The sequence below is a fragment of the Dermatophagoides farinae genome, chromosome 3 (assembly GCF_024713945.1).
Source record: "Dermatophagoides farinae isolate YC_2012a chromosome 3, ASM2471394v1, whole genome shotgun sequence".
Lineage (NCBI taxonomy): Eukaryota > Metazoa > Arthropoda > Arachnida > Sarcoptiformes > Pyroglyphidae > Dermatophagoides > Dermatophagoides farinae.
The window spans coordinates 1,674,923-1,692,348 of record NC_134679.1 but is presented as its reverse complement, the minus strand read 5'-3'; the positions used below and the strand labels follow the sequence as shown (position 1 = coordinate 1,692,348).

General features: G+C 30.2%; 3 protein-coding genes across 10 annotated transcripts; 2 read left to right on the top strand and 1 right to left on the bottom strand.

Moving 5' to 3' along the window:
- The first annotated feature begins 102 nt into the window (after positions 1 to 102).
- On the top strand, positions 103 to 2,461 carry LOC124498340 (pseudouridine synthase 7). Its single transcript, XM_075729732.1, is given in 3 exon segments — positions 103 to 301; positions 365 to 953; positions 955 to 2,461. Coding segments are annotated over 3 exon segments (2,193 nt in total). The 5' UTR covers positions 103 to 146; the 3' UTR covers positions 2,404 to 2,461.
- LOC124498395 (ninjurin-2) lies at positions 2,412 to 4,385 on the bottom strand. 5 transcript variants are annotated; one of them, XM_047062140.2, is made up of 6 exons: positions 4,200 to 4,385; positions 3,294 to 3,351; positions 3,199 to 3,235; positions 3,034 to 3,121; positions 2,735 to 2,966; positions 2,412 to 2,609 (listed from the first exon to the last, which is right to left on the bottom strand). In XM_047062140.2, exons 1-5 carry the CDS (start codon positions 4,266 to 4,268, stop codon positions 2,781 to 2,783), a joined length of 438 nt encoding a protein of 145 aa, XP_046918096.2. In that variant the 5' UTR covers positions 4,269 to 4,385; the 3' UTR covers positions 2,412 to 2,609; positions 2,735 to 2,780. The 5 variants fall into 5 exon arrangements, with proteins under 5 accessions (XP_046918096.2, XP_046918093.2, XP_075585851.1 ...); XM_047062137.2 differs by having other exon boundaries at positions 2,822 to 2,966; XM_075729736.1 differs by having other exon boundaries at positions 2,412 to 2,600; positions 2,822 to 2,966.
- A 2,621-nt stretch (positions 4,386 to 7,006) lies between these two features.
- On the top strand, positions 7,007 to 17,356 carry LOC124498341 (uncharacterized). 4 transcript variants are annotated; one of them, XM_075729371.1, is made up of 5 exons: positions 7,088 to 8,070; positions 13,331 to 13,559; positions 13,671 to 13,699; positions 13,915 to 15,853; positions 15,944 to 17,356. In XM_075729371.1, exons 4-5 carry the CDS (start codon positions 14,011 to 14,013, stop codon positions 16,915 to 16,917), a joined length of 2,817 nt encoding a protein of 938 aa, XP_075585486.1. In that variant the 5' UTR covers positions 7,088 to 8,070; positions 13,331 to 13,559; positions 13,671 to 13,699; positions 13,915 to 14,010; the 3' UTR covers positions 16,918 to 17,356. The 4 variants fall into 4 exon arrangements, with proteins under 4 accessions (XP_075585485.1, XP_075585486.1, XP_075585484.1 ...); XM_075729370.1 differs by having other exon boundaries at positions 7,007 to 8,070; positions 13,671 to 15,853; XM_075729369.1 differs by lacking the exon at positions 13,671 to 13,699 and having other exon boundaries at positions 13,985 to 15,853.
- The last annotated feature ends 70 nt before the right edge of the window (positions 17,357 to 17,426 follow it).

Here is a 17,426-nt window from a genome sequence, read left to right as displayed (position 1 = left end):
TTATTTTACAATTCCAAGATCAAACGTTTTCGTCAGCGGAATTTTTTTTTCAAATTCTACATAGTATAAATCGGATATGCAAGAATCGTATGCAATACTTGTATGGTATGAATTGTCAACAGAAAAATTATTGTGCACGTGTTTAGATGAAAAAAATTTTAAAAATGAATTTTCGACAAGTTAAAAAACTAAAAGTAGATCTTAATGATGTAATTAAACGTGGCTATCTTACTGAACAAAATGTTGGTATAACCGAATTCATTGGTAAACATAAACCATTTCATGGTATATTGAAACATAGGTCAGTATTGGTTTTATATAACTGAATGAAATGAAATTTTTTTTTTAAAAAATTTGTTTCCAGATTTGAAGATTTTGTTGTTCATGAAATCGATCGACAAGGTAATGTCATACGGCTGGAAAACATTGGCAAACCGGAAGATATTGAAACGACGATTGTTGATGAAGAACGACAACGAATAAAATCATCCGAAACGATTCAAATTGATTCGTTAAAAATTGATCCAAGTTTCAAACAGCAAATCGATCATTATGTTCAAAGTAATTTCCAGGCTGTTAATCCATTATTATCTATCGATGGACTTGATAAACAGGAACGTGGTCAGATTCATTTATTCATTAAGCAAAATTATTCGACACTTGAATCATGTACCGAAACAATTGATGGAAAAAGATTTGTAAAAATTTCGCCGAAAAAAGGTGATCGAAATCAACGGCAATATCGACGACAAAATTGGCCATCAAATCGGCCAAGTTTTGTACATTTTGTTTTATATAAAGAAAACATGGAAACCATACAGGTTGTGAATGAACTTTCACGTCGGTTAGGTGTAGGAACGAAAAAATTTACATATGCCGGCAACAAAGACAAACGGGCCATTTCAACTCAGAAATTTTCTGCTTTTCGTACGAATCCGGCTAAAATTTGGCGCTTCTTGTCAAGAATTCAATCAACGAAGTGGTCATCGTATTCGATTACATGTTGGTCATTTTCATTATGAAAAGGAACCATTACGATTAGGCGATCTAAGTGGAAATCAATTCGAAATTGTTTTACGTGATGTACGCCTGGTTGATATTGATGATTCTGATGATGATATGAATCAACAGAAGGGGCTACCATCGTCACTACAACAGCCACAATCATCATCAGACAATATTGATAAACTTTTCGATCGTAATGTCTGTGAACAAGCATTGATGAATGTAAAAACAAATGGTTTCATTAATTATTTTGGGATGCAACGATTTGGTTCACATCGTATTGATTCACATAAGCTTGGTATTCTTATTCTTCGAAAAGAATTTAAAAAATTGGTTGAAGAAATTCTTGTTGAAAAACCGACCGATATTGTACCATATCGTAATCATAATAAAAATAACAGTCGTGAGATTTCATTCAATGATGCCATTCGTTTATGGCGCCAGACAAGAGATGCTAATGAAGCATATCGTAAATTAAATTATAAATATACTATTGAAGGTTCATTATTACGTGGTCTATCTAAAGTCAATCCAAATGATTATCATGGTGGTCTTTGTATTGGTCTGAATCGAAATAGTCGATTATTATATCTACATGCATATCAAAGTTATCTTTGGAATCGTATTGCATCGTTCAGAATTCGCCAATATGGATTGAATGTTGTTGAAGGTGATTTAGTGTTTGTTGGTCCAAATTTCAATGAAACCGTTGATGATGATGCAGATTTTTCACAAGAACAACAACATCAAGATGATGATGATGATCATGATAATGAATCATCAAACATTATCAACAATAATAATATTAAAGCCAACATTTCAAACGACCAGATTGAATTGGTTACCAAAGAAAATTTGGAAAAATTTACTATTTATGATGTAGTAATACCTATCATTGGTGCATTGAGTAAATTTCCAACGAATAGCACTAAAGATTTTATTGATAAAATATTGAATGAAGATTCAGTTTCAATGGAACAATTTTCCAATTTAGGACAACAATGGTGTGTGAATGGTAGCTATCGTAAATTAATGGTTCGACCAATGCAATTCAAATGGGAATGGTGTGAATATCAAGATGATACTGAACCATTAATTGAAACAGATTTAGATCGTATCGGTCAAAATGAACCGAAAATGAATAAGAAAAGAAATGAAAAAAAACGGACACCGATTGATTTACAATTTGATGAAGAAAATAATTATCATGCATTAAAAATTATGATACGATTACCGTCATCATCTTATGCAACTATATGTCTTCGAGAGATAACCAAAGTTAGTACATTAAGTTTGGAGAATAAACCATGGTCTTTTGCGACGAATAATAAAAACATTGACAATGAAAACGATGATGATGATGATGATGAAAAACGAAAGAAAAATGAATCAAAATGAATGAGTAATTTTTTTGTTGTAAAATTTTTTAATTCATTAAATTCATTTCAAAGATTAATGATTATTTATTGGTTACAAATTTGATATTTTTCTAATATTTCATCAATTTTGTTGTTTCCATCTTTGATTGGCTTTTGACCATTGATCATTGTACAATGTTGAATTGAAATCATAATCATTGATTATATGGCTGCCATCTTCATATGCTGATGAAAATGAATGATAACAGGAATTGGGAACAGGAAAAAGAAGAATACCAGTAGTCAATGTAATGAAATGTAGGTCGTAATGTATATATGCACATGAAAAAAAAACAAAACAATAACCATACCGATAATATGTAAAAAAAATAAAGAAAAAAAGGAAAGAAGAATATTTTAATCATAATCAATATCGTTCGATTGATTATTATTGATACCAAAACCAGAGATGAACACATTGACCACTGTGATGATAAACACCAGAATGGTTGTTAAATTATTCAAATTATTTAAACGTTTTTGTCGTTGTTCATTTTCAAGATTATGATAGCCTAAATAGATGAATACGATGCCAACTAGAACCTATTTTTTGTTGTTGTTGTTGTAAATTATAAATTTGTAATAGATCAAAGCAATTACACACACATACCTGTAATAAAATGGATGTACCAATGAGTATTACCATTAATAAATAGAATCTAGATTTATCACCCAACGTAAGTGTATGCTTTAATTGACTGTTATTATTCAAATGACAACAACAAAAAAAAAATAATAATTCAATGTTTAGATGTGAAACCAGAAACCACCAAACCTTGCATTTGCCGTCAACAGAGCAACATCAAACATTCCTATTGAGAAAGATTGTCAATTATAATTTGGATTGATGTCTCGTTGTTTCTACTTTACCTTGTGAAATTGTTTTCTTTGTTGCATATGAATTTGTATTGATACGACTTTTGCCTGACTAAAAAAAAAATGGATGAAAAAACAAAACAAATTGTAAATGCAAAAATGAATTTTTTTTTGAAAATTAATCACAAATTGAAGCTCAGATCAATTACGGGCTAGATACAAGGATGAATAATACGCACACACACACACACACACATGAAAAGGGTTTACCTGAATTACGTTTCGTTCCATTTCCTAAAAAAAACAACTAAAACGTAAAAATAAAACACAACACACTTTTAATTTTGAAGAAAAATAAATATATTTTCTAACAACTTGCAAGATGTCAATAGGAATTTGTCAAGGTAATAAGATCAATAAGTGGCAGATGTGTGTTTGGAAAGCTTATTAACAAAATAAAACAAAACAAAGAATTGAACATTGATGATGATTACGCCTAAAAAATGCCTGCTCATCAAATAAATGAATGGAAACGGATGAATAGAAATCTTTCGTCTGTTGAAGATGGTGGTGGAGGTAGCATCCTGCTATGATGAACACATTATTTATTGTTCATCATCATCATTTTTTTTGCGTGTGTAGGTGTTGCATGAATAATAATTTTTCTATTTTTCCATTATTTTCATCGAATTTTTCTTTGTAAAATGTAATAAAAATCACGCACACACACACACTAATACAAACGCGGATGACGAACAAATCTTTTGATGGAATCAGTTAATTTCGGATATAAATCATATATATAAATGTAATTCGAATCAGAAAATTGTTTCCAATTCATATTCATAACAAAACAAAAAAATTCAATGGAAAAATTGATCAGAAATTGATTTCTATTTTATTGGCCTTGGTGGTTTATTTTCAATCATTATTTGTTTGTTTATCATTAATAATAATTACCTCATCATATTCAGCAATGGATGGTGATGATGATGATGATGATTGATTCATTGGCAATATTGAATTCATTTGAATTTTTTTCCGTGTGTTTGATGGACAATAATGAAATTTTAAAATGTTTTGATGATCTTTCAAAATAAGAATCGTTTCTATGGTTACACAAAAACACCACTCGAAAAAACAATGACAACCATAACCTAATGAAATAATAAAAATACCTGTGCCAAGGAAACATATATCCGACTTGCATTTTTTTTTTTTTTTGGAACAAGAGTTTCAAAATTATTCAAATTATCCCGGTAGTAGTAGTAGTAGTAGTAAAATCAATAATCATCATCATCAATTAAATCGTTACACTTGAATAGGTTTTTTCATTTTATATTTATTTCGATATTTTCATTCGTTTTTTTTTTGTTTTGTTTTTGTTTTCCTATTTTGTAAGTTTGTTTTTTTTTCTTCATTTCTACCGGATTTGACAACCATGATGATAATGATGATGATGATGATAACAATTCGAATGGCGCGCCATTTTTTTTTCTTTCTTGGTCTCTTTTTTTTTGATTGTTTAGTTTGACTTGTTGATAGAATGTCGTGCCACATATATATATAGTTGTCGCTGTGAAATAAATAAAAAAAACAATCGAAACGAAACTATTTTACTGTCATGGGACCTGTTGGCTGGCGGTCTGCACTGTGTGTGTGTGTGTGTGTGTGTGTGTTTGTGGAAATTCAAAAGCAAATTGATGAAAATGAAAACGAAAGAAAAAAAAATAGTCTTCCCGGAAGTATATGAAGCTTCGTTGTTGATTGAGCTTATTTTAAATCCTTTTTTTTGGGTTTTTCTGTTTTTTTTTCAATTTCATTCGTCAACAACGATCATTTCCATGGATATTTATTATTATTGTGATGAACAAGAGACAGTGCCCCGGACATCCATTTTGGATTTAAATTGAAAAAAAAAAATTTTTTTTTTCCCCAGAAAAATAAACATTAAAATAAAATTGTATAAATTGAAAATGTTCGTGGTCAAATGATCAGACATTCACTATAAGAGACTGATGCTGATAATAATGGTGATGATGGTGGAAGGTGATGAATTTTTTTTTTTTTATTAGAATCCGATTGTCATTCACACAGAGTGGTGGCAATTTTTTTTCCTTCATTTATGAGCAACGTCTCTATATTTATATACAATATATTCATTGGGAAAATATTTCCTATAATCAATCAATCAATCAATTTCTGGTGATAAAATTTCCTTACCATTACTGTCACCAATTTATCGCTAATTTAATCGGTGAATGAAAGAGAAAAAATCCGATCAATTGATCGATCATCGAGATGCCAGAAATGAAATTTTTTTTTTATAACTTGTACATCATTTCATGATGATTTGACGGATATTTCCAACATAAATGGCAACGAAAAAATAAAAACACTAAAACACGAAAGAGAAAAAACCTGGCAAATATACATACCATTGACTTCCGTGGTCGAATATATATATATATATAAAAAGTGAAAAAAAAGCCTGGAAGAAAAATCATCAAATTGCCGCCACGGTGCATTCAAAATCCAAACAATCAATCAATCATTACCGCATTCAAAAAGATAGATATCAATCAGGATAGTACACGAATTTATCGAAATGAAAATGTTTCGTTAAAAGTTCGAGGTTGCTAATAATAATAATACTAAAAACGACAAAAAACATGGCAAGCACCGAAATTACAAATATTTTTTTCCGGTACAAATTTGTATCCAACGTATGAAATTTATTGATTCTTTTTATATTAAAAAAAACAAACATAAATCTATTACATACAATAATGATTCCATTGTATCCAGGTATGATAGCATCTTCATATGATCAAGGAAGCCAAACGAAAATAAAAGCAAGCTAGGATTGGCCCCGATAAATTTCCATTTTCATCATAATATCTATCTATCTATCTGAGCAATCTCATCATCATCATCATCATCATATTTTTCTATTTTAACCCGGATAACATTTTTTTATTTTATTTTAGTTGACGATAATAAGATAGACAAGCTATTGTTCTTTTTCGTTTTTTTTTTTTTTTGAAAAATTTATTTCGGCATCTATATGATTTACTACCGCAATTATGGCATTTTTATCTCTCATACAACGAACAACAACTACAACAACAGCAACTGACCGGTACAATCGAAAGTTTCATTCTTTTTATTTCTATAGTCATCATTATTTTAAAATGGAAACAACTGAACCTATGAACACAAAAAACTAATATAATAATTTTCGTATATACAAAACAACAAACGGGAAAACAACGGAAATATAAAGAGAAAAGAAAGATAGAGAGAGAGAGTTAGTAAAATAAAAAATGACCGCGTGTTTTTTTTTTTATTTTTGGGCGTGCAACACGTTGTTGTTGGCGTAATTTTTTTTTTTTTTTTTTAGAAAAAAAAAATCATCCAAATCAGGTGATGTCCGATTAGTTTCAATGTGATGTTCATAATATTTATGTTTTCATATTTCTGTTTTTGTGTTTTGTTCTAATTTCAATCATCTCTTTCATCATCATCATCAGATAGGAAGGAAGGAAGGAAGGAAGACTCTATATTTTGACAAATATCGTCTCTCTCTCTCTCGTTTTATCTTCCCAGTCCAAAAAAAAAATTCTCTTTTTTTTGTTTTGTTTTGTTGTTTTTTTTGGCTTGATCTTTCTTGCCAGATTTTCACTGTTTTTTTTTTTTTTTTTTTTTGGTCGGTAATACCTCGGTCTTTATGTTTTCGTTTGCGCGTGTTTCATTTTTTCACTAGTATTTGTGTATGACTCTTCAAGAGACAAAAGACGTTTTTTTCCAGGTTACACTTGGTACGTGTTGATGATTGTTGTTTGTTGTTTGTGTGTGTGTGTGTGTGTGTGTGTGTGTCTTCAAAACTGTTGTTTTTGTTGGTCCTTCAAAATAATTCTAAAATTGAATCATTTTTTTCTTGTTTTATTTTTTTCATTATTCCGTGTGTTGTTCAACGTCAACTAAATGGCCCATTTGTTATTTTTTTTCGTGTTGTCCTGAAATGAATCGTAATGATACTGAGAACGCGTTTGGATTGATATTGTGATTATTGAAATTCTTTGTATCCATCAGTGATCATTGTGTAAAAAATAATGATGATGATGATGATGATGATGAAATCTAGATCAAATCAACAGGTGATCGATAATTAATCAATCGAAAAAAAAAATTTATCAAAGGACTGTCTATTCATCATCATCATCATCCACGCTACCAGTTATGTTGAAAAAATTGATGATTTACTAAATATTTTGTGGGTGTGTGTGCGTGTGTGTGTGTGTCAGTGTAGGTGTGTATTTGATCTCATTATTTTCCATAAAATTATTATTATTTATGATTAATTTATGTCCATGATCATCATCATTATCATCACAATCATAATCACCATTACCATCATCATCATCATCCTGTATGATATATTTATTCATCAGAAAAAAAAATTCATTCAATTCAATTTTTTTTCCTACCACATTCAACATCCGGCATTATCTTTGAATGAGAAAAAAAATTCTTGATTATCATACGTCATTCAAATATTCACATCCTGCATTTGTTTTTTTTTTTTTTTTTTTGGTTTTGTTTGGTTAATCCAATCCTTATTTGCCATCATTCGTGTGTGTGTGTGTTTATGTTCGTAGTATTTTGTCTTTGATTTCAATCAATTAATTTTTCATCAACTGTGATCCACATCACATCACACACACACACACTGACAAGTGTTAAATTCCATTTTTGTTTTTTTTTCGGTGTTTTTTGAACTGTGAAAAAACAATCATCAAGAATATATCTTGGAGAAAAATCAAATCAAGTGAGTTGTTGATGATCATCAAATTATTTAAACATCTTATGTGATCAATAGTAAACTGGATTTTATTTTTTTTCATACTTAATGCATTTTCTTTTCAAATTAACAAAAAAAAAATCTAATAAATTGATTGAGAAAAGATTGATTTGTTGCTTTATTTTATGTCTTGCATTTCCTAATGATATATTCGTCTGTTTATTTTCGTGTGTACATATATGTAATTTGTGTATGTGTTATATTTCAAGTTTCTTTGCCACACACACACACACACACACACACACAGAAACATCAGATGACCTAAAAAAAAAATTGTTACCTTTTTTTCCGAATATGTTGTTTTCGGAAACAAGCTCTGTATGATATGAGATGTTTTTCATCTCTTGTTTATTATACAACAACAGGTAGCATACACACACACAAACACACACACGAGCCCATTAATAATCTTTTCCGTGTTTGTTTCTCTTTCGATTACTGCTGTTTTTTTTCCACCATCTCGCTCAATAACAATGATGGACGATCAATTGAACAACAATAATTTGTGGGGGTGGGGGAGAAGAAGAAAGAAAACAAAGAGTGAAAAAGAGTGAAAGTTTTTTTTTGGATTTGAAAAATTTCACTCGAAACTTTTTTTTCTCATTGATTTCATTAATTGACATTCTTGTCCGAGATCACTGCTGCTCAATTTTCATAGTAATGTCCAGTAAATGTTTTTTTTTTACAAATTGAAAATTGTCTTTTAAAACCACCACCAAACAAAATGAATAAAATCGACCATGAAATTAATTTAGAAATTAGAATTTATGATTACGATAACCATCAATCAAATGACCATTTCTTTTTCGTTTTCGTTTCTTGCTTTTTATAAATAATTTCTTTGAAAGCAAAGAAAAAAAATTGCGCATAAAAAACCTTATTAAAGAAATTGTAATTTAAACGAAAAATAAAAAATAAAAAAATAAATACGGGAAATGTTCACGGGAAATAAAACCGGTTATTATTGTCTGTAACATACATACATACACACACACATTTACAGACACACAAACAATATATAACCCGTTGCGCGTGTTTGCCGTTATTTTTGAATTGTGTTCCAATTCATTCATTCATTCATTCGTCGTGGTTGTTACTGTTACTGTTGTTGATGATGATTATGATGGAACACCATACCATATTACAATCATTTCATTTCTTTTCTCTTTTTTTTGCGACAAACAACAAACTACTACTGATGATGATGATGATGACTTCCTGGTTGTTTGAATTAAGCTATGGAAAGTAAAAAATTTTTTTTTTCATTTTCGTCCATTTTTGACGTTTATTTTCATCATCAACACATTGTCTGTGTGTGTGTGTGTGTGTGTGTGTGTGTGTGTGCTCCACCTCCGCCTACGCATATAGTTTATTTTCATTTCCATTTTACCCGGCTGAACTGCTTTTGTTTGTTTGTTTGTTTCTTCAATTGTTGTTAATGATGAATAACCGAATGTAAACTAAAAAATCCATATTTTTATCACAATCCTTTAAATGGTTTGAGAGCAAAAATATAAATGTAAAAATTTTCATTTTTCCTTAATGATTCAAAAAAAACAAAAAACAAAAAGATCCTGTTTTTTGTTGTTGTTGTTGTTGTTGTGAAGCGAAATACATATATGATCGATATGTAAAAAGAAATTAAATCACCATAAATAGGCCAATTATTACCGAATGTTTTTGTGTGGATCGACAACAAAACAGGTGTTGTTTTTTTCTTTGGTCAAATCAAAATTCAAATCAATTAAAAAGTGACAAATTTTTACACATTTTTTTTCATTTTCATTTCCATGACCAAAATTGATATTTCGATCAATCCATGAATGATGGAGAGTGAGAGTGAGAAATGTTTAAGAAATTTTGGACACAAGTTATTATTAAAAGATTATTATTTCATTCACAACAAAACAATGACCAACACCACCACTAAGTAATCTATGCGGAAGTGAAACATGTTTTTATTTCATTTCAAATGATTGTCATTTGTTATTTCTTTATGGTAAATCAATGCAAGAGAGAGAGGGAAAGATAGTGAATGTGAATGTGAATGAAAATGAGAGAAAATGAAATGAATTTCAAGATGCAACCAATGAAATGAACAAGAGAAACTGGTTTCAATTCATGATAAAAAAAAATCGACGAAAAAAAAAATGAAAAATTCAATTTAGATATGACTGTTCCGTTTTTTTTGTTTTGTTTTGTTTTGAGAGTCTTCTTCCTATTTTAACAGATTTTTTATTTTGAAATAAAAAACAATGGTTACAATGAGATAATTGTAAACAATTGCCTGTTTGATAATGATGATGATGATGATCGTCATTATATTATTTGTATTATATCACCGGGTTTTGATCAAGATTTAAAAGAAAAGGAATTTTTCTATGGAAAAAAAATTGATTTTGTTTATCTTTTCTGAAACAATTTTGTCTAATCTATTCGTATGAAATTGTAACCAGATGAATAATAATGCCATTAATTTTCATTGGAATTACCTGTTGGAATGTTTTTTTTTCCATGGAATAACCTTACAAAAAAAAGAACCCTTCAATCACACACACCCAAATATGTCTTAAAACATTGTCAATTATTACGACATTTTATGAGGCAACATTTACGTGATTGAACATGATGAATTGGATGAATTCTTGAATTTTTTTTTCTGGGAAAAATTTTCCTTGAAAAACAAAATTTTTAAAAATCTTTATATTCAAATCTTCTGTGTGTGTGTTTATGTTTTTCAGAAAGAAAAATAACACGGAAACCGCTCCCAGCTATTTTACTTATTATTTAAATCAATATATTTTCAATGTCACTAGATTTGTTATGGTTCTCGTGATTGGTAAAGTGTAGGAAACCCTTTTGAAGAAATAAGAGCAAACAAAAAAATTGTAAATAAGGTCAACCGATTCAAAAAAAACCTTGTGATGACCCGTGACAGTGATGACAACAACAACTTTGTATGGGCCATAAAAAAAATCCTAGACCCTCTTCTAACTATCTTGGTTGTATTCAACTCAAAGGTCACTCGCCTTTTTTTTTCTTTACTTTATGTTCAACTCTTTGAATAATGGTGGCCGCTACTGCTCTACAATAGCCCAATGGTGGTTATTCATCGATTGGCCCTCAATAAAAAATATGACAACCATAGAACCGTTATAATAATGATGATGATTTTTATATGACTTATATTGAGATGATGGGTTGGTGGCTGGTGTGATTGTCGCTGTTTGTTGTTTGTGTTGTGTGACAATTTGTGCGACCAAATATCAGTATGTATCCTAAGGGTCCGCCAAAAAAAAATGGTTACGATTATCATTATCATCATAATAACAATAAAAAAAAATGAAACTAATTTTCAAGATGAAACTTATAGGACCGTTGGTTGGTCTGAATTTTTTGTTGTTGTTGTTGTTGTTGTTGAATTTTATATATAGCTTATATGTTGATGTTGTTGTTGTTTACGAATGGCCATTTGATTTTTTCCCCTCCACCCATTTGAATCAGAGAAAAAAAACCCAATCTTATGTAGAACTAGATCATAGAATGAATGATGGCTGTCCATAATACACAGACACACACATGTGTATAGTCTGAAATGATTAGTGACCTAGTTTCTTCTATTTCATCTTTTCAAATAATAATAATAATAATAAAAAATCAATCTACCACCCGCGCAATACTTGACCAATGGCCAGCCAGTAATATTCAGCTAGCTGAATGAATCATTCATCATCATCATCATCATCATATGCAAATGTAAATGCACGCGAATTGCAGTGAAAAAAAAACAGTAACAACAACAACAACAACAAATTTTCCATTGCAAACGAACGAAAAGAAAAAATAAAACGATGACAAACAATAAATAAACAATATTCAGACACACACACACAGCAACCTAGATATTATGTCAAACAACGGTATATGTGGTAAAACTATGGGCCATAGGGTTCACACACACACACTGATAGATTTTTTTTTGTGAATGGCTTAGATGATACACCTAAACCTCACATACATCAACTTGACCTCGGTCGATAAACTTTGCCATTTGGATATTTTTTTTTCTCAGCCACATTTGATATGATATATGAGTGTGTTTTTGGACAGAGAGAGAAAAAAAAATTCTTCAATATTTCACTTTTTTCTTTGGTCGAATTATTTTGTGGTTTTTGTGGAAGAATTTTTTTTCTTTTTTTTTTGACTGATTTCTGACGGTGAATGTATGAGTTTTTTGGTCATTTTAATTTTTTTGTTGTCGCCCAAAAAAAAAATAATAATAATATTCCATCTCCACCTATGAACCATCATTGTTTATTTTTTTGTGTCGAAAAAAAAATTTTTTTTTCTGGTTTTGTTTTGTTTTGTTGTTTTTTTTTCGTACATTTTCATAAATCAACGATGCAAAAAATATTTTAATCAGACTAGAACTAGATGACGATGATGACAAATTGACAATTTACAAAAGATTCAAACGACCAGAAAACTAAACAAAAAAAATTGTCGCATCAACAGTTTTTTTTTGTGATATAACGAAAAAAAAACCAAAATTAAATTAGACCATCCTACCATCAACCAATCTACTAAGTTTCTCTCTCTCTACCGCTAAAATCTTGAACAAAAAAAAATTTCAAATGCCGGAATTATTTTCACGCCATTATGATTTGGAATTTAATTCAATTTATTACAATGGTCGATGATGATGATGATGAGATGCATGTAATATTTATTTATCTGTATAATTTGTAATGTTTGATTTTTTTTCTTTTTTGAATGGTTCGTTGACATTTTGTCATTGGTTACCTGTGTATTAATTCTTTTTTTTCACGTTTTTTTTTTTTGGCTAGAACAAATATTTTTTCTTTTACTCAAAAAAAAAAAAAATTTGAATTAAAATTTTCTATTAGGCTATGTGAATGTTTTCAAGTTTTTTTTTCTCGCTGTGTGTGTGTGTACGTTGAATTTGATTAATTTTTTTTTTTGTTCATCGTTTAAATCTCATTGATATTTTGTTGTTGTTGTTGTTGTTTTTGAAGGGTACACATTATACTGGTGGATTTTTTTTTTGTTGCTGTGATGTGCCCCTTTCTGGTTCTTGTGTTTTTTTTCTGGTGGTGGTGGTGTGAATATTGTTGTAATTTTAAATCTTTTATAGACAAGAAAACCACCAAAACAATTTATTCATAATAAATTAACCTGACTGTTTGTTTTTTCTTATCATTATTAGAATTCAATCGCGATCATCCATTGAAAAGAATTGGATGAAATCATCATCATCATCATCATCATCATGAGAAAATTGAAAAACAATCAGTCAATCAGCTACCACTAGTCCTTCAGTATACATATGTATAATCAATAATCAATGTTTCATCTAATTGATTATTCCAGTATACCACCAAAGATAAAAATTTTCAATCATCCGGTCATCACTCACACACACACACAGCGAAAAGGTAATAGATTCAATAGTTTTTTTTTTATAATTTTTTGGAGTTTTTTGATTAATTTTAATTTTTCAATTTTCAAAATTAAATCTATTGATGATGATGATTGGTCATCTATAGAAAAACACATAGACAGCTGATTGATAACCGTATGTGTGTTTGTGTGTAAACAAACAAGAAAATTTTTTTTTCTAATTATTTATCTTTTATTTTTCTTTATCCTTTTCGACAATTCATAATTTGATCCATTTGGATTTTTTTTTTCATCATCAAACAAATTGAATGGATCGCAACAAAACATCAAAATTCGACAATGTCGAGCACGATTCATCATCAACGTTTTATTTTGTTTTATAACTTGCAGTATTGAATTTTTGATCAATATTTAGTTTGTTTTCTGTTTTGTTTTTTTTTTTTTTGGTTTTTTGATAAAGAAAAAAAAAAGAATCTGTTACAAACTATGAAACCGAAAGAACGTTTTATAAACTATGCGCTATTGTCATCATCAGCAGCCAATCAATGTGTTGAGCCAAATAATCAAAATTTATTTCTAACCAAAGAAGATATTCCTATTGATTTAAGTGTGAAAAAAACATCACCAACAACAATAACAACAACAGCAACAACAACACAGCAATCGATTGTGGTACCATCATCTATCCATCATCAACATGCAAATCATCATCATGTCAAATCTTTTGGTTCATTCAAAGAATATGAACAACATAGACAAGCATTTTTTGGTTCTCCACCACCACCTCAATCGCCAATTAATGATTGGCCATCACCAACAGCGGCAGCAGCGGCAGCAGCTACAGCTGCTGCCGCTTCCGGTCGATATTGTTTCCCTAATCTTATGAAACATCATTACCATCATCCACCACCACCATCACCGTTTCATTCACATCCAACTTCCGGTAATCTATTTCCATATTTATTCATTGATCCAACTGGATGTGGTCAACCAACACCAATACCACAACTACCGCCATCATCATCATCATCATCATCAGCGTCAGCAACATCTCATCCACAATTAAGTCATCATTCGCAATTGAAATCAAAATCATCAATCGATCCAGCTATATTGGATCATTATGTGATGCCTTATCAATTACATGCTGCTGCTGCAGCAGCAGCAGCCGCAGCAGCTGCCGCACAAGATGGAATTATATTTCCATTCACAGCAACGGCTGCCAAAATTGTTGATCATCATCCTATTCATTTAACGAATGGTAGTCACCATCATCATTCGCATTCTCATCATATATTAAATCATCATACACGGGATCGACAATTGAATGATAGGATTGATCATCATCATATTCGTCATCATCATCGTCCACCATTGTCTGCAGAATCGACATCATCATCAACATCATCATCACCGTATGATTATCATACAACAGAATATGGTCAAACAGATATAATTAAAAATAGTGATGATCATCTACCACCGCAACAAGCATTACCATTATCTTCATCTACAACATCTTCATCATCACCACCATCGTCATTGTCGTCATCAACATCGATACCATCACCTACAAGTACGACAACAACAATAATGGTAAAAAATTCACAACAATTATCATCATCATCATCGGTGAAAATCAAATCAAATCACTCATCAATAATGAAATTAAATGGATCTCAAATTGCTTGCTATTACGAAGGCGGCGATGGCGATCCATCACCACCACCACCAGCATCACATCGACGACAAAAAATAAGAAATTTTCGTCTAAAAAAATCATTAAGTTATCCTTGTCTACCATCATTATCGGCAATTTCATCGCCGGCAATGTTATTATTGAAAAGAAATTCTTGGTCATTATGTTGTTCATCATCATCATTACTATTTCGATCTAAATCTGAATCTAGCCTAAATCGACTATTATTGCCAACAACACGACCAATTCTATTTGCTAATAATCATGGAAAATCCATCATCACCACCATCACCAGCACCAACACAACGACGACGACAACAACGACAACGACAGCGACAACAATATCACCAACAAAAATTTGTGCACCAAAAAAATTATTTGCATCCAATTATTTTCTTGATAAATCAATATCACAGAATAATGATTGCAAAGAATCGATTGATTCCATTATAAAAATAAATGAACAAAAACAAAAATGTATTGATTATATTGCTGTTGATTTATCAGAAAAGATTTCATCCAATCACCATCATAATATTGATAATTGCCAAAATGGTAATTCACCGACAAAAATTCAAACAGATTCCAGTCAAACAAAATTTTATCGTAATTATCGAAAAGAAGTTATTGGTAAATTTATTAGAAAAAGTTTTTTTATTTTTGTTCTTTCTTTTTAATTGATTTTTATTTGTTATTTTCTTTCAATTTCATTTTTCATAGAATGTTGGGATAATGAACGTCGTGATAATGAACAAACAACAAGACGACAGAAATCATTGAATAATAACAATAGTGATGATAGTGGTGTTGATATTGGTGGCCATAAAGGAAATGGTACAGTAAACAATATACTCGATCTTCGAACTAATAATGGTCATAATATGAATGTAAATTCTCACTATCATCATCATCATCAAAAGGAAATGGCGATGATGATGATGGCTACAACAACAACAACAACAACAACAGCTTCATCATCATCGCCACCATCATCAACATCATCGATTAAATATATGGCTGCCGATACTAATCATCATCCTGGTACTATAAAACCACAATCACCGATAAGAGAATTTCATGGAACAAAACCAATTGGTCATCATGATCATCATCAATTAGATTTATATAAACATTATTATTATTATCTAATGCAAGAACCGGCATTTGCATCCAGAGCAGCTGTTGCTGTAGCAGAAACTTATGCAAAATTATTATCAACAAATCCATCACAGACAACATCAACAACAAGTTCCAATGATCATCATCTGGATTCATCAACGATGATGATGATGATGAAAAATAAATCACCACCAATGTTGGACACAAAAAGTCATCATCATCATAATCATAATCATAATGGTAAATCATTATCATCACCAACATTCGAAAATAATGGCCTTTATGAAACGAAACGTACATCACCTGATTGTAGCCAAGATGGTGTTGTTGGTATAACGGAATTACGTTCAGCCGATACAACCAATGGAATGAATATGTTCGATAGGAAACGTATTAGTAGACCATTAACTGGTAAACATGTACGTCATGGTACCGGTGCTAGCCCATCAACATTGGTTAGTTTAAGAAATATGATACAACAAAGACAAAAATTGAAAGAAATTGGTAAATTTGATTGTAATGTATTACGTTATGGTAAATCATCGAAAGCAAACAAACGAATCAAACGAAAATAGTGTTATAATATTTAAAAAAAAACAATTTCAAAAACAGAAAAAAAAATTCACATCACCACTATTTATAATAAATGACAATCTCATACACATCATCATTCACCATATATTTTCACAATGTTTCCTGGTACACAAAACACCTACACACACACACACACCCCATTCACCACATAATTTGTTCTATCTAATAATTCTCATGGGATTCTCTTGATTTTGTCAGTCTTCCTATAATTATATTCTATCACATGGTTTTGGATGGAAAGAAATTTATTATTTTTGGAATTATAAAATCAAAACAAAAACCAAAAAAAAAAAAGAACAAAAACAAAAACACATGTGGATAATGAAATGTTTTATTTTTAAAATAATAATCGATTATTACTAATTAATAAAATTGAGATTTATAATTTATTTTTTTTTCAATAAATTGTTCACGGAAAAATATATCTTTTTGTTTCCGATGTGGAATTTCAAGTTACGTACTATATGAACGAAGTGATGATCATATTAAA

Bases quoted from the DNA above. Each gene is read 5' to 3' on its own strand.
- LOC124498395 (XM_047062137.2), bottom strand. From the start codon at position 4,268: ATGAATTCAATATTGCCAATGAATCAATCATCATCATCATCATCACCA. The intron at 2,967-3,033 runs GTATGTGTGTGT...AACAAAAAATAG, and splicing joins GTACATCCATTTTATTACAG to GTTCTAGTTGGCATCGTATT. The intron at 2,610-2,821 runs GTATCAATAATA...CATTTTCATCAG, and splicing joins TGTGTTCATCTCTGGTTTTG to CATATGAAGATGGCAGCCAT.
- LOC124498341 (XM_075729369.1), top strand. From the start codon at position 13,469: ATGTTTCATCTAATTGATTATTCCAGTATACCACCAAAGATAAAAATT. The intron at 13,560-13,984 runs GTAATAGATTCA...TTTTTGATAAAG, and splicing joins CACACACACACAGCGAAAAG to AAAAAAAAAAGAATCTGTTA. The intron at 15,854-15,943 runs GTAAATTTATTA...CATTTTTCATAG, and splicing joins TTATCGAAAAGAAGTTATTG to AATGTTGGGATAATGAACGT.